The sequence below is a fragment of the Pipistrellus kuhlii genome, unplaced genomic scaffold (genome assembly GCF_014108245.1).
Source record: "Pipistrellus kuhlii isolate mPipKuh1 unplaced genomic scaffold, mPipKuh1.p scaffold_m20_p_2, whole genome shotgun sequence".
Lineage (NCBI taxonomy): Eukaryota > Metazoa > Chordata > Mammalia > Chiroptera > Vespertilionidae > Pipistrellus > Pipistrellus kuhlii.
The window spans coordinates 72,053,880-72,069,256 of NW_023425515.1; the positions used below are offsets into that span (position 1 = coordinate 72,053,880).

The 15,377-nt window shown below is 40.9% G+C and overlaps 1 protein-coding gene across 8 annotated transcripts in view; it reads left to right on the forward strand.

Moving 5' to 3' along the window:
• Positions 1-3,491: 3,491 nt before the first annotated feature.
• The window catches only part of TFG (trafficking from ER to golgi regulator), a 38,322-nt gene continuing 26,436 nt past the window's right edge, over positions 3,492-15,377 (forward strand). For 2 of the 8 annotated variants that reach the window (XM_036447542.2, XM_036447544.2), the window contains exons 1-4: positions 3,495-3,837; positions 6,135-6,257; positions 7,925-8,151; positions 11,794-11,877. In XM_036447542.2, the coding sequence (XP_036303435.1) occupies positions 6,232-6,257; positions 7,925-8,151; positions 11,794-11,877 (337 nt within the window). In that variant the 5' untranslated portion in view covers positions 3,495-3,837; positions 6,135-6,231. Of the gene's footprint in view, positions 3,838-6,065; positions 6,085-6,134; positions 6,258-7,924; positions 8,152-11,793; positions 11,878-15,377 lie in introns of those variants that run through there. The other 6 variants (XM_036447541.2, XM_036447543.2, XM_036447548.2 and 3 more) reach the window with 5 other exon arrangements.

Below are 15,377 nucleotides of genomic sequence, written 5' to 3' on the forward strand. Positions count from 1 at the left end.
CTGATCTGACCAACTGGCCTCTATTTGGTCCTAACGAGTTTCCACCTGCTGTTTGGAGTTTTCCTAGTTTAGCTGACTCTCTCAAGAGGCATATAACTTCTCCTTGCAATTCTCATCCAAGGAGAAACTTACCTCCTTTTATTTTGGTTCCCCTGACCGTACCTGAGATGACTGAAATTTTCAAAAATGGTTTATACTAACTGCTAAAGGAGAACACCATGAAACACAAGTTTCATCCAACTTGCTCACAAGGCTCACAGTCATTGTTCCATTTCCTGTCCACTCTGAGATCTACTGGTTTTCATTCTTAGGATTTCCCCTCTTCTATTTGAAAAGTCCTAGCCAAACAGACTTTTAGGGGAGAGAGAGCAGATGGTAGGTAAGATGGTCTTGCTCTCTCAAGACCACAACCCTTCTTCAGATATCTGTGAAACATGGAAGTAACCTTTGAACATAGATACGCATTTCTTCCCTTGATACAGGTGGGGTCAAAGGTATTTCTTTACACAAGTTCTCCTTTCTTCACATATTTCAAACTTTCACGTTTCTGATTCAAGGCTATTGTTGGTGTTCATATAAAACCAAATTCACCTGGACATAGGATAGAGGTCCAGGTGAGCATGAAGTTCAATTTTCTCTGGTTCACTACCTTTCTAAGCTCCACACAAAAAGAGAAGGTAAAATGTTTTCTGTTTTAAAGGTATGACTATATATGGAATTCCTAGAACAGTTGATTAATGCTTATATCAATAAATGTGACTATAAGTGTTTAGCAAATGAAAATTATTTGATAACTTAGCCTTTTGGGCTTCACTATTAAAAAGGAGCAGTAACTAAAATTAGTGTCTCTGCATGCTGTGGGAGAAACCATATTTTTTGGTAATGGTGGTAACTTGTTCAATTCAGATTATCACTCTATGGGCCAGTTATCACCTGTAGGATCAGCAACCGTATCATTACAGAAATAGTAACAATTATTTTATTGACTCAACAGGTGTTCATTAAATGCCTGGTATTCATACACAGGGCAGACAATTCCAGATACAGATATGCTCATACATGAGACATGTATAAGAGGCACAGAGCAAAAACTGAGAGTAAAATTTGTGGTATTCTCCCTAAAATAAACGAAAACAAATGAACTCTAGCTGTATATAGCAGCATAGATGTATTAAGTGCAAATAATTTATTCCAGAACAATCATAGATATATACTCTATATAATGTCTATAGACAAGTAAAACTGAATATATTCCAAAGGTATACATACATATGTGATTAAACAATATAGAAGATTAAAAAAAAACCACAAGGGAATGTTAACCACAAAATTCACAAGAGAGGCACCACGTGGGGGAGGAGTACATAGGAGGACAATTGATAGTGTTCTAATCCTTGGGTTGTGCAGTGAATTCTAGGAGATCGTTATGCTCTTTTTTTTTTTTTTTGTAAAATATATTTTATTGATTTTTTACAAAGAGGAAAGGAGAGGGACAGAGAGCTAGAAACAGCGATGAGAGAGAAACATCAACCAGCTGCCTCCTGCACAGCCCACACTGGGGATGTGCCCGCAACCAATGTACATGCCCTTGACCGGAATTGAACCTGGGACCTTTCAGTCAGCCAAGTTGAAACAAGAAAACTGGCAGGAAATGGCTTTCATTATTAAGGTGTTTATATCCTAAAGGAGGCAAATTAACCAACTCAGATGATATTTTTTATATGCTTCTCTATACATGCTCTTATATGACAGAAAATTAACTCAAATTTCCTCAATTTCATGCGCAAACACAATATTGCAAGCCTACTTCCAGCTGGATAGCAGGAGGCAAATTTTTAAATGAAGTCTTTATTACAAATTTTAAAATGGTTCTTTCTGGAGAGGCCTGGGAAAATGCTTTAATGTTTCATAGATGTCCTTCTTGTTTCATGTCCCCTGAGCCTCTGATCTAGCTTCCCATTAATGCTTTACTTTCTCATTTCTCACTTCTTACCTCTGGCAGTTCCTGCTTCTGCTTTGACCTGAGGAATCATCACTGTCCCATCTCTCAAATTTAATAGACCTATTCCCTGTGGCAGGGAATAGGTCTATTAAACAAGACTTCACTAATTGTTTGGGGATGAAGCATGAGGGAACTATAACACAAAGAACCTCCAGCTGCTTTCAGAGTCCACTAACTCCAGCCCAACCATAAGACACTCTATGAATGCCCCTCTTCCTAGCTCCCAGCTGGCACCAGTGTAACTGGGGTCAGTTTATTTCTCCTCAATGGCAGGACTGTTAAGTGAGTGCCTCTTTCCTGGGAGCTTAGAGTGAGTGAAGACATTCTCTCCGCTTAATCCAGGCCAAGGTTCATCCCTTAATCTCCTGCCCTTGGATCTGACCTCTTTATAGGAAGATTGAGAGTGGTAATATTCACTTACTATGGAGAACATTTTACCTCTTTTCATATTTATGTGTTTTTTATCCAATCTCAATCTCAAAGACCTCAGAATATTATTATTGGGCAACAGTCCACCCAAATCTGGATTATTTAGTTCTAAATAACAAGTAAAGAACTGTTTATGGAGATCAAGAAATTCCCCCCCCACACACACTCTTTCTATAATACTGTCCCTAATTTCTGCAAGCAATTAATTGCCCCAAAACAATATACACAGTTGGAAAATACAATTCAGAGGCAAAAAGCATTCTGACATATTTCACTCTCAAGCAGATTTTTCTAAAAAAGACCACACTACCACACTATTTATAGCCCTAAAAGAACATGACTTGTCACTCTGAATTCACTTTACTCAGGGCCTTCTATCCGGTGAAGAACTGGGGACCAGGTAAATTCGAATTGTTTTTTTGCTTAGTTTCTGTTTGAAAAGGCAAAACTTGCTTGCAACTTTTAAAATAGCATTCTCCACCTTCTCCCCGTGTAGGGTTCAGTCAGAGTCTGAGTCAGGGCACTTCTTACATAAATGTATTCAAAACAAATGCTTTAGATAAGAGAGAGGGGAAGAGGATGTAGGGCATGATGAATCGCTTAAAAAGAAAAAGAAAAAAAAGGCTTGTGGAATCCTTAATCAGCCTTGATTTCCCAGCCTTTATCCTGTACACACTCATAGGTTTGTCCTGTCTTGTATACGCTTCTGGAAAGTCCTTGCTCACCGATTCATCCTCATTCCAGCACAGTGCATGGTGGCAAAGCGTAGGCGCTCCAAAAATGAATGAATGAGTTGTAGAAGAAAGGCGGGAAAAGGTTAGTTTTTTTTGTTTTGTTTTGTTTGTTTTGCCAGCTATGACATGGAGAACTACAAACGATCACAAAACAACCCAACGCACACTTGGACAAATGCCCATTTTCAACTCGCTCTCAAAAAGATGCCAGGCCCGCCCACTCTACGCCCCGCCCACGGGTGATAGACAGGAAAGACCCTACCAGCTGTCAGGGAAACCGGAAATGCCTGGTCAGACCCCGCGCATGCGTGCCTCCGCTCAGCTCGGACTTCCTCAGTAAGAGAGCAGAGACTCGCCGGCCCGGGCCAGGGCAGTCCCACGCCCCTGCCGCTGCGCATGCGCCTTGGGGTGGTCGGCCGGCCGGGAGGCGGGGCCAAAGGACAGATTTTCTTCTGGCCCCGCCCCTCTCCTTCCCCCACCTGCCACGTCCCGGGCCTGAGCTCTCGCCGCGTCTGGTGGGTCCGCGCGATTGGCCGGGGCCCGCGCGATTCTACGAACGCGGCGCGGCGGCTGCGGAGGGCGGCGGAGTGGGCCTGAGCGCAGCCACCCGGACGCCCGAGAGCTCGGCGGCGAAGACCCGCGGAGAGGCGCCAGCGCGGCCTCGGCCAGCCGGTATGGCCGCCGGGACGGGGGCGCGGCCGCGTTCTCGGACAAAGCGGGCGGCGGGCGAGGAGACGCCGGGAGGGCCTCGTCCGCTCCCGCCGGCGCTGGCGCCGGGGCCGGAGCGGCCTGGCCGGGGGCGGGAGGCCGTGAGCGCGGAGGCCGGGTGGGGCCTCGCGGTGGGGGTGGGGGAGGAGGAGAGGCCGCGGCGCCGGAGGGAGGGAGGAAGGGGGTCCGCCGTGGCGTGTCGGGGTGGCGGGTCCCTGGGGGCTGGGGCTGGGGCTGCTCCGCCTGGCTCCCGGGGGTCGGGCTGCCCGAGGGGGAGGAGGCGTGATGGCGAGGCCTGTGGGGGCCGAGCGCCTAACCGCCGGCGGGGCCTCCTCGGGAGGGCGAGGAGGGTGGCGGATGGCGCCCGTGGAGGGGCGTGTGGAGTTGGTGGGGGTCCCGTCAGAGGAACCTGCTTTCCCGGCTGTGCTGGGGCCTCATCCAGCGCCGGCTGAAGGCCCGGCCCAGTTGTGCAGCGAGGACGATAGGTAACTTTTGAGACTTTGCGAGGCTCTCTGTACAAAGTCCTTTAGGATCCATGGTCTCATTTAATCACAAGGAGCCTCTCCTTTAGATACTCCCCCCCCCCCTTTTTTTTTTGCAAACGATGATGAAGACGACGCTTCTAGAAATACTTGCCTAAAGTCACCGAGCTAGTGGTGGGAACCTTCACCGCCTCGCTGCATCCCCTCTGGCCAGGCAGGATTGGAGGGAGGGAAGGACTGGTGTGTATGCATAGGAGCCTGACCAGGGGTCACGGACTGCAGGGGGGTGGGGGCATTCGTGGGGAGGGGTTTGGGATGGCAATGGGGGGGACAGTTATGTGATACCATAATCAATAAAGAAATTAAAAAAATAATCAAAGGTTGACTTTTGCTTAGAATTTCTGAAAGGAAATTGCTAACCCTCTTGGATGGGCCTAATCCTGCCCTTCTGAACTTGAGCAGGGCCCTACCCAGAGGGGTGGAGTTGGAGGTTGGGCCACCGCAGGAACCTGGATCCTGGTTCCAGAGGCTGTGGTCTTCTTATGGGTCCTTGGCCATGCCACTGTGTCCTCTGGTGCGGAGACCGGTGCTCCTGTTGGGAAGTTTCATACGTTCATGGCTGTGTCATTTCTGTGCCTGAAGAGGGAGTGGGTCAGGGTCAGGGTGGGAGGAGGAAATGCTGGATAAGGATCTCAGCAACAGATCTGGGCACTGTTAGCTCATACCCATTTCTACCCGATGGCTGAAGTTAGAGAAAAAGAGGACCTAAAATTATGCTGTTACACACACAAAAATATGTGTGGGGGTGGGAATAAGAGAATTTGCAGGCAAACATGACAGATACAAAGTGAGACTCATGTTTTCCAGGCCATAGGTGAGCAAGAATTCCTGCGCCCCCCCCTCCCCCCCTAAACGGGCGGACATACTAAAGCAAATATAAATAAAAATTGGGATGAAAATGTGATGTTCCTATTAACTGAGGAGGCAAGTGTAGACTACTTACTGTTAAATAGAGGAACTGGAGTAAATTGCTTTGATTTGCAGATCTGGCCTTTTTATTTTGACTAAATTTATAAGGGTGGCATTGGTTAATAAAATGATACAGGTTTCCAGTGTACAATTCTCTGACCCATTGGTGAGCAAGAATCCCCTCAGGTAAAATGACGTACATACTATCAGTAATCTCTGATGTGGGAAATTTCTTTTAATTAGGAGTGTGTTTTGGGGAGTCACTTCTAACTCTATAATAAAGGTATATTGTGAAGGTCTGACTTAGGAGCTGACCTAATAGTACAGCTTTCTCCTCCCAGTTCCTTTATCAGAACTTTATTATGTCTCATTCATGTTTTGTTCATGGAACAAAATCAAGTCTTCACCTACTATATGCCAGGTTCTATTCTAGGTGCTGCTTGAGAGTAGATAGTACCATCTTTTTTTTTTTCTTTAAAAAAAAACATATTTTATTCATTTTTTACAGAGAGGAAGGGAGAGAGAGAGAGAGCTAGAAACGTCAATGAGAGAGAAACATCGACCAGCTGTCTCTTGCACACCCCCTACCAGGGATGTGCCTGCAACCAACGTACATGCCCCTGACCGGAATCGAACCCGGGACCTTTCAGTCTGTAGACCGACGCTCCACCACTGAGCCAAACCGGTTTCGGCAGATAATACCATCTTGCTGAAGTTAAGCCCTGGTCCTTAACTACATTATGGTTGATTTACACAACCTGTAGGTAACAGAAGGAAACATGTTTTACTGACGTTCTTTATTACTCTGAGGCTGCAAGGCCCACAAGATGGAATCTTCACCATCTTGTTGAAGTAATCATACTTCAGAGTTTGGAACATAGCAGGTATTCCAGTAAAATTTTCCTGAATGGAGAAGTCAGGTTTGGCTGACACGTATAGAGGTGTCAGTTAATCATTCTTCAGAAGTCCATTGTGAAAGAGTGCAAAGATAAAACTAACTGTATTCTTACTTTACAGTATGATAAGCACAGCATCCAAATTATGGATCACAATCCATTCTGTTATGAACTGACCTGAGAGTGTTGGATTCAGTATTTATAGTCCCGTTTTAAGATGGAGCATTAAAGATTTGTTAATAAAATGTAATCTCTTCAAAGGATGGTGAGGGAGTCTAGAGACATTCATAAGGAATAGTTGGAAGGATATAGGGCAGTTAGATGTAAAATTTATGAAATAGGATTCATGAAAATTTGAATGGTTGAGGTGTGTTGGGGAGCAGACGTGGTTCTTAGACACACATACACACTAATTGTAGAGCACTATGGAAACAGTATGATGTTAATTAATGAAATAACAAATGTAAGAGGAGAAAATAGGAAGCGGCCATAGTAAAGCATGAGGTTGAAACCAGATGTAGCCAGTAAAAGATAATAGGATCCTTTAAGAATTCAGAGAGATCATTTGCTTGGGGAGGAAGAAGGAGTTGATGCCAGGGAAATGCTCAGTGGTTATAGGTAATGTATTCAGAACATCTTGGTCTTGAGAGATATGCCTGGTGTGTTGGGATTAGATCAAAAGGTGGGCAAAGGTAAAAAGCAGGCAGATCAGTTTGGAGTTTTTTGCAATAATTCAGGGAAAAGATAATGGAGGCTTGGATCAAGCTGATTAGAAGTGAAAACAGTGAAGTGATTGGATTCAAGAGATATTTTAAAGGTTGTGTCAGCTAGATTTTAGGTACCTTAGACATTTGGTTGATGTAAGGTCTGAGGAAAAGAGAGGATCTATAATAATCTATAATAATAAAGGCATAATATGCTAATTAGACCAGATGTCCTTCTGAACAAAGCCAGGGCTGCAAGGGAAGCCTGGTCCCTGGATCCCAGTTGCCTGCTGGTGGCCAGAGGGAAGCCCAGGTCCCCAGAGGGAAGCCCAGGTACCGGTTGCCAGAAGGAAGCTGGTGCTGGCTGCTGGAGGAAGGAAGGCCTACTCTTTTTTTAATATATTTTATTGATTTTTTACAGAGAGGAAGAGAGAGGGATAGAGAATTAGAAACATCGATGAGAGAGAATCATCAATCAGCTGCCTCTTGCACACCCCCTACTGGGGATGTGCCTGCAACCAAGGCACGTGCCCCAGACCAGAATCGAACCTGGGACCTTTCAGTCCGCAGGCTGACGCTCTATCCACTGAGCCAAACTGGTTTCGGTCCGAAGGCCTACTCTTGCACGAATTTCATGCATCAGCCTGTAGTGTATATATAATCTTGAACTGGCAGGAAGGAATTGTCATTAACTGAGGTGATGAAGATTATAGGAGAAGCAGATTTTGAGGGGAAGACCAGGAGTTTGTTTTTAGACATGTTAAAATAGAAATCTAAATGGTAATGTCAAATATGCATTCAACTAGATATAAAACAATGAATCTTATGCTATTGTTTACATAATAAAGTTACCTCCAGACCATTTTAAGGTGAATATGGTAATATTGGAACTGTGGATCTCTTTTGATGGTCAGAAATTATTAGATTCTAATAATAGCTTTACTTTTCAGCTTTTAAGATATGTTTTATAGCTGTTTAATAATCAAAACCATTTTTTCAGTGTTTCTCTAGAATTGTATATGTCAGACATCCTGGAGTCCACCATGAATGGGCAGTTGGACCTAAGTGGGAAGCTAATCATCAAAGCTCAACTTGGGGAGGACATTCGACGAATTCCCATTCATAATGAAGATATTACTTATGATGAATTAGTGCTAATGATGCAAAGAGTTTTCAGAGGAAAACTTCTGAGTAATGATGAAGTTATCATAAAGTATAAAGATGAAGGTAAGAGTTTCTAAAGTTAGTTTTAAAAATATAAGCATTATGTGTTCTTTTGCCAATATTTCATTGAAATCTCAGAATAAAAATTTCATTCCATTCATGGTGATTTGAGTGCCTACTTCTTTTATTAAATGGGATATTTATATAGTTAGTTTTCTTTTATAAGTTAAAAATAGCTAAGGGATAGTATTACTAGAAGGGGTTTGAAGTGATAGTACACTGTCACATATTTTCACAAGCATTTCTTTTTCTCTTCAGCCTGTGCAATTCTGGCTTCATTTTTGCTTTTAAAACCAAACTTTCACTCATATTGTCCAAAGTAGAAGACATATTAGTAGGTATTGAATAAAAAAGGATTCCATGGTCAACTAAGCCTGGAAAAGTTTGTTTAAAAAAAAACAAATGTACTTCTTTATTGTAGGAAATTATGCTGATGCACATTGTCAGTTTATACCAGCAGGAGTGGGGAACATCTGGCCTGCAGGCCACACAAGGCCCGAGAAATCATTTGGTTTGGCCCTGCCAAAGCATTAGGGGCGGGTTAATTAAATGGTTGATCAAATGTAGCAGGCTAATTTTAAGTTGATAATTTTATTTGGCCTGAGAATGATGTTATAAATATCCAAATGGCCCTTGGCAGAAAAAGGTTCCCCACTGCTTTATAGCATACAGTATTCCCAGACTTACTGACCTCAAAACTACTTTTATGGAGATGGGTTTTAACATGAAAAATGTTTTATCAAACATACAGTGGAATTACAGTAGTAGACTATTTCCTTTTCTTTAAACCTGTTTTCTTTGTTAACATTTCCTGAAGTTGTACTTTAGGTGTTTACCAGTATCTTTTTTACTGCTGAATTTATCCCCAGTCTGTTTTGCTTTAACCCTAATACCCTGCACTGCTGACCATATCACTCTGTATTAAGTACTCTTATTCCTTAACGTCTGTGACACTGCTTTTTTTCATAATGTATGCCCTCACAGTATCCAAAACTAATTTTTGGGAGTCACCTATGATAAGAAACAATAAAGGAGAGCGATTTATTATTTACAATACACCAACTTTCATCTCTTTGATTTACAAATATGTGCTTTAATTTTATCACTTATAAGTGTCTTTTTTTTTTTTTTTAACTTTAGTACTTGAGATGCTTTGTTTTTACCTCAAACTTGGAATATCTTCAACTGTAACTGTTTATCTGGCTTACTCTTTTTTTTTTTTTTTAAATATATTTTTATTGATTTTTTTTACAGAGGGGAAGGGAGAGAGATAGAGAGCTAGAAACGTCGATGAGAAACACCGACCAGCTACCTCCTGCACACCCCCCACCAGGGATGTGCCCGCAACCAACGTAATGTACCTGACTGGAATTGAACCTGGGACCTTTCAGTTTGCAGACCGACGCACTACCACTGAGCCAAACCGGTTTCAGCTGGCTTACTCTTTTTAAAAAAATATATATTTTATTGATTTTTTTACAGAGATGGAAGAGAGAGGGATAGAGAGTTAGAAACATGGATGAGAGAGAATCATTGATCAGCTGCCTCTTGCACACCCCCCACTGGGATGTGCCCACAATCCAAGTACATGCCCTTGACCAGAATCGAACGTGACGCTCTATCCACTGAGCCAAACCGGTTTCGGCATCTGGCTTATGGCTTACTCTTAACTCTCTTATTTTTGTTTAGGTCTGGCAGGGTCAGCCAGCTTTTTCTTTAAAGGATCAGATATATATTTTAGATGATTACATAAGCCCTGTGTCTCGTCATCTTTTCTTCAAAACCTTTTAAAAGTGTAAGAATCATTTTTAGTTTGCAGTCTAAACAGGGATTTATTCATTGGTTGTTATTTGTGGACCCCTAACTTAGGGTGTCCTTATTGTTGAAACCTTGTTCTCTACATCTAGTTACCACATACATTTATTGTCCATGGTGTTTTTAAGAGTTTTGAATTGTACAGGTTTGTTTTCTGCTGGCTTACATATTTTTTTTTTTTTTTTTTTTTTTTGCCATCAGAGATATTCTATTTCTGTTGTGGAATTTAGAAAAGAAAAAGGGCAGTTATAAAGAGTTTCCTTCTTTTACATATATACTATAATTTTCCTTAAAATGTTTTTATGAATAGAATCCTTGAAGTTGAACATTAGATATGTTTATTACAAGAAATACGTCTGGTTATAAAGAACTGAAAACAATGATAAAGTTCTCTGTATGGCTTTTATTGCTAGTTATGGCCAAATCTGTCCAACCAGTGATAAAATTGGTGTAGAAGAACAGCCTCTCAGCCTCCCGAGAACAAAACTCCTTTTCCAAAGCAACTGTCTTTGAAGATAACCTGCACAGGACCCTCTGACTAACACCTTGCCTATAGCTGCTTTTCTTTTTTAAAAAAAATATATTTTACTGATTTTTCACAGAGAGGAAGGGAGAGAGATAGAGAGCTAGAAACGTCGATGAGAGAGAAACATCGACCAGCTGCCTCTTGCACACCCCCTACTGGGGATGTGCCCGCAACCCAGGTACATGCCCTTGGCCGGAATCGAACCTGGGACCTTTCAGTCCGCAGACGGACACTCTACCACTGAGCCAAACCGGTTTCGGCTATAGCTGCTTTTCTGTTCTTGCTCTGTAGACAACATTTTTCTCTCTTGCCTAGCTAGCCCTTTGAAAGCTTTTGAAATAGGCGATTGATATGCAAATTATCTTTTTCTTTTTTTTTTAATCCTTGGGATCTAGGGGATTTCAGAATCTAGTGTATATGAATATTTTTGGAGGGGTGAGTTGATAATTTTTATCTTAAAATGGTCAGTGGCCTGAAAGACTAGTGTCTACCCATCATTAGGGCGATTCTGTAAAAATCTTTTTTGCAAAACTTTTAGTTAATGTTATATATATGCCTTCTCTGCCATTTGTGTCAGGGATGTTTTAATGTACTTAGAATTAAAATTTGAACCTTGAAAATATTACTTTAACTTTTGATAAATACCGAGTGTCCCCCAAAAATGTATACACACTTTAATAGCTGATAGCTCTATTTTGAGAATGAAATGTATTTTAATAACCACTGCCTTTATAATTATTCAAAGTATGTGTATATATTTTTTTGGTGACACCGTATATATTTAAATTTTCTGGACTGGAAAGATGTTTATCTGAACTAGTAATTTGTGATATTGCTACCATGCATCTCCTGGTGACTAGTGAAAGATGACTTAATGCATTAATGTTAGCTATGTTTTGGCTATTCTTATAAAAGTAATAAGCAAAATAGGTTTTTTATTCTCTTGAACATACATTTTCCCTAGATCCCTTAATGTTTGTAAGGTTATTTTTAAGGAATTTTGGATAATTATTTTTTTAAAAATTCTTTATTGTTTAAAGTATTAGGAGTCTCCTTTTTTCCCATTGACTTCTCCCCTGCCACTCCCTCCTCCAAGCACAAGCCCTTACTCCTCCTACTGTCCGGGTCCATTGGTTTTGCTCATGTGTATACATACAAGTCCTTTGGTTGATCTTACTGTTTGTAAGGTTTTTATGGGAGATCCTATTTATGCAATCTGGGTTTTGGATTTTAATTTAATGTAGATTCTAGTTTACCACTGATATAAGTTTGAAACTAATGTCTTTTTTTTTTTTTTTATCCAGATGGAGATCTTATAACAATTTTTGATAGTTCTGATCTTTCCTTTGCAATTCAGTGTAGTAGGATACTGAAACTGACATTATTTGGTAAGTGGTAAACTTTTTAATAAATTTACTATTCATTGTATTTTTATTAAAGTCTTTTCTAGTTTTTTACTTTTAAAGACAGAATTAAAGGATAAGTTTTCAGTTATATCAATTTTTGAATTATTAAGGCTTAATTATACCCTGTTTCCCCGAAAATAAGACAGTGTCTTATATTAATTTTTGCTCCCAAAGATGCACTAGGTCTTATTTTTAGGGGATGTCTTATTTTTCCATGAAGAAGAATACGGTACACATTTATTGTTAAATGAAAATAAAGGAAATTTATTACCTGTATACGGTATGGTAGTACATTAGTTGTCAACACAAACCAGACAAACTGAATCCTGCAGTATCAAGAATTTACTCATTTATTCAAAAACAATGATGTCCATCTTCTGGAACATCATAACAATCCAATTCCTGAATTTCCTGGTGAATTTCTTGTGACTCCATTTCCTTCAGAATCAGTGGACCAAATCTCTCATGTTTAGCCTAGGGAGGAGGGGTTATGTTCGGGGGTTGCCTTATATTTGATTTAGAAGGAAACCTGTAAGTAGGTCTTATTTTTGGAGGATGTCTTATTTTCAGGGAAACACGGTATGTATGTAACTATAATTATACATATATATGATTAATAGAAAGTAGTCATATTTAAAATTCCCCATTGCTCCATTATCCTAAATCTCTGGGCAGTGCTGCATGTGGCCTGATGTTACCTGCTTCATGGTGCCTGTTTTTGTGTCAGGCCCTGCTGCTAGATGCCACACACTCCCCCCCCCCCAATGCATGAAACCTGTGCACTGGGCCTTTAGTCTTAGAAATAAAAAGAGGCATAACTATAAAATAATAGTAAAAACATTTAAAAAATCTATATTATGACTACTGTGAATAACTTTCAATCTGAAAACTCCAATAATATGGACAATTTCCTAGGTGAATTTAATATATAAGTACTAGAGGCCTGGTGCATAAAATTCATGCACACTGGGGTGTATCCATCAGTCCAGCCTGGACCTTCTCTAATCTGGGACCTCTCGAGGGATGTCCTACTGCCCAAATAGGCAAAGATGGAATCTGTAATAACTCATTTTAGGAGGTTATAACTTTAACATGAAAACCACTCAAGGAAAATGCAGATTAGTGTCACATAAATGGGCAGTAGGACATCCCTCTCACAATCCAGGACTGCTGGCTCCCAACTACTCACCTGCCTGCTTTGCTGATTGCTCCTAACTGCTTCTGCATGCCAGTCTGATCCCCTAACCTCTCCCCTGCCAGCCTGATTGATGCCTAACTTCTCCCTGCCAGCCTGATTGTCCCTGACTGCCCTCTCCTGCAGGCCTGGTCACCCCAACTGCCCTCCCCTGCAGGGCTGGTCCTCCCAAACTGCCCTTCCATGCAGGCCTTGCCCCCCTAACTGCCCTCCCCTACAGGCCTGGTCTCCCCCAACTGCTCTCCCCTGCAGGCCTGGGTCCCCCCCAATTGCCCTTCCCTGCAGGCCCAGTCCCCCCATATTCCCTCCTTTGCCTGCCTGCTCACCCCTAACTGCCCTTCCCTGCAGGCTTGATCATCCACAACTGCCCTCCCTTGCAGGCCTGGTCCCTCCCAACTGCCCTCCCCTGCCGGCCATCTTGTGTGTGGGAGTGATGGTCAATTTGCATATTACCATTTTATTACATAGGATTTAAAAAATAGCAAATTTGTCCCAATAAACATTGAAGAAATCAATTATTCTACTAAATATTTAAGGAACAGTTGATCCCAAATTATACAAACTATTTCAGAGAATAGGCAAAGATGGAATCTGTAGTAACTCATTTTAGGAGGTTATAACTTTAACATGAAAACCACTCAAGGGAAATGCAGATTAGTCTCATAAACCTAGATACAAAATACTACTACTAATAAATCAAATTCAGCAGTGAATATTAAAATATATCACTGCCAAGATTTTTTCATCCTAGGAATACAGGATTGACTTAAATAAAATCTATTAATACCACTGTTCATATAGGGGCAAAACTGAACCATCTTCTCTAAAAGAAAAAGTATTCAGACCCCAGTCTTGTTAAAAAGTCATAGCAAACTAGCAATAGAAGGGAAGTCTTTAACCTTATATTGGGCAACTATCACATAGAACAATTGCTATGTTCTCTAATATAAAAGGATTATAGCCGAAACCGGTTTGGCTCAATGGATCGAGCGTCAGCTTGGGGACTGAAGGGTCCCGGGTTCGATTCTGGTCAAGGGCATGTACCTTGGTTGCGGGCATATCCCCAGTAGGGGGTGTGCAAGAGGCAGCTGATCGATGATTCTCTCTCATCGATGTTTCTAACTCTCTGTCTCTCTCCCTTCCTCTCTGTACAAAATCAATAAAATATATTAAAAAAATAAAAAAAATAAAAGGATTATAAAGTGTAACTAAAATACTAATAATTATAACAGATAATGAGGTAAGTGAAATGAGGCAAGATTGTTATGGAAAAATATGTAAAATTTTAATATGAATCATGAAGCAGGGGTATGCGTTTTGGGGAGATCTTCCCAGGGAAACTTAATTATGTCTGTATTGTTTTATTTCTTAATGATCAGGAGCAAAGATGGAAAAATATTAAGATTAACGAAGATGTTAATGAGTTTATCTTTTTGTGTGCTTGGAATAATTCATTAAAGTCATAAAGTTATACTAATAAAAATACACAATTATGGAATAGGGAATTTAAACTTATAAAACATGGTATTCCAAGTGCCACTAAATAGATGACCTCAGATCATAGGCCACATTAGGGATATATCTGCTGAGTTTTTCATTGAGAGATCACCAGGATCACATCTGTAGTTGAACAAAGTTGGGTGTATTTGCATTAATTTTATATGGATAGTCTTAAATACAAAAAGGACACGGTAAGCCCAAATAACTTAGAAGGAAGAAAATAATAAACTGCAGAGATTAATTAGAATTCAGGGACTGGACTTAGCAAACCTCTGTTAAGTTTATTCAAGAAGAAAAAGGGTACAAATAAGCAACATTAGAAATGCAAAGGGACATAACTACAAATACTTCCGTAGTGAGGAGGACAATAGGCTGTTTCAGTAAAAGTGTTAGAAAGGGTTTTTCATAGGTTTTGAGCTTGTGTTAGATGATTTTTGATAAGGTTCAAGGAAGTGGGACTTTGTTCTAGACTGGATGCTCTCAGGAAGTGGTAGGGGTAGTCCTGTGATTGGGCACCTTACTAAATCTTAAACCAGAGGTGGAGGAATGAATTAAGGCTAAAGCTGCAATTGTTAAAAAGCAGCAGTCACTCATATTAGGGATGTTTGATAATTTTTATGGTTGGTCAGTGTTCTTGTTTTTGTCTTGAGTTCTTGCATGATTATGGAATGGCTTTGTTTTTGTCTTGACTCTTGATCACAGTAACGGAGTGACCTGTTCTGATTGTTGGTGTTCTTTGAAATACTTCATGTTCAGCAAGAGAACATCATAGCCTACCTGAGTGCCA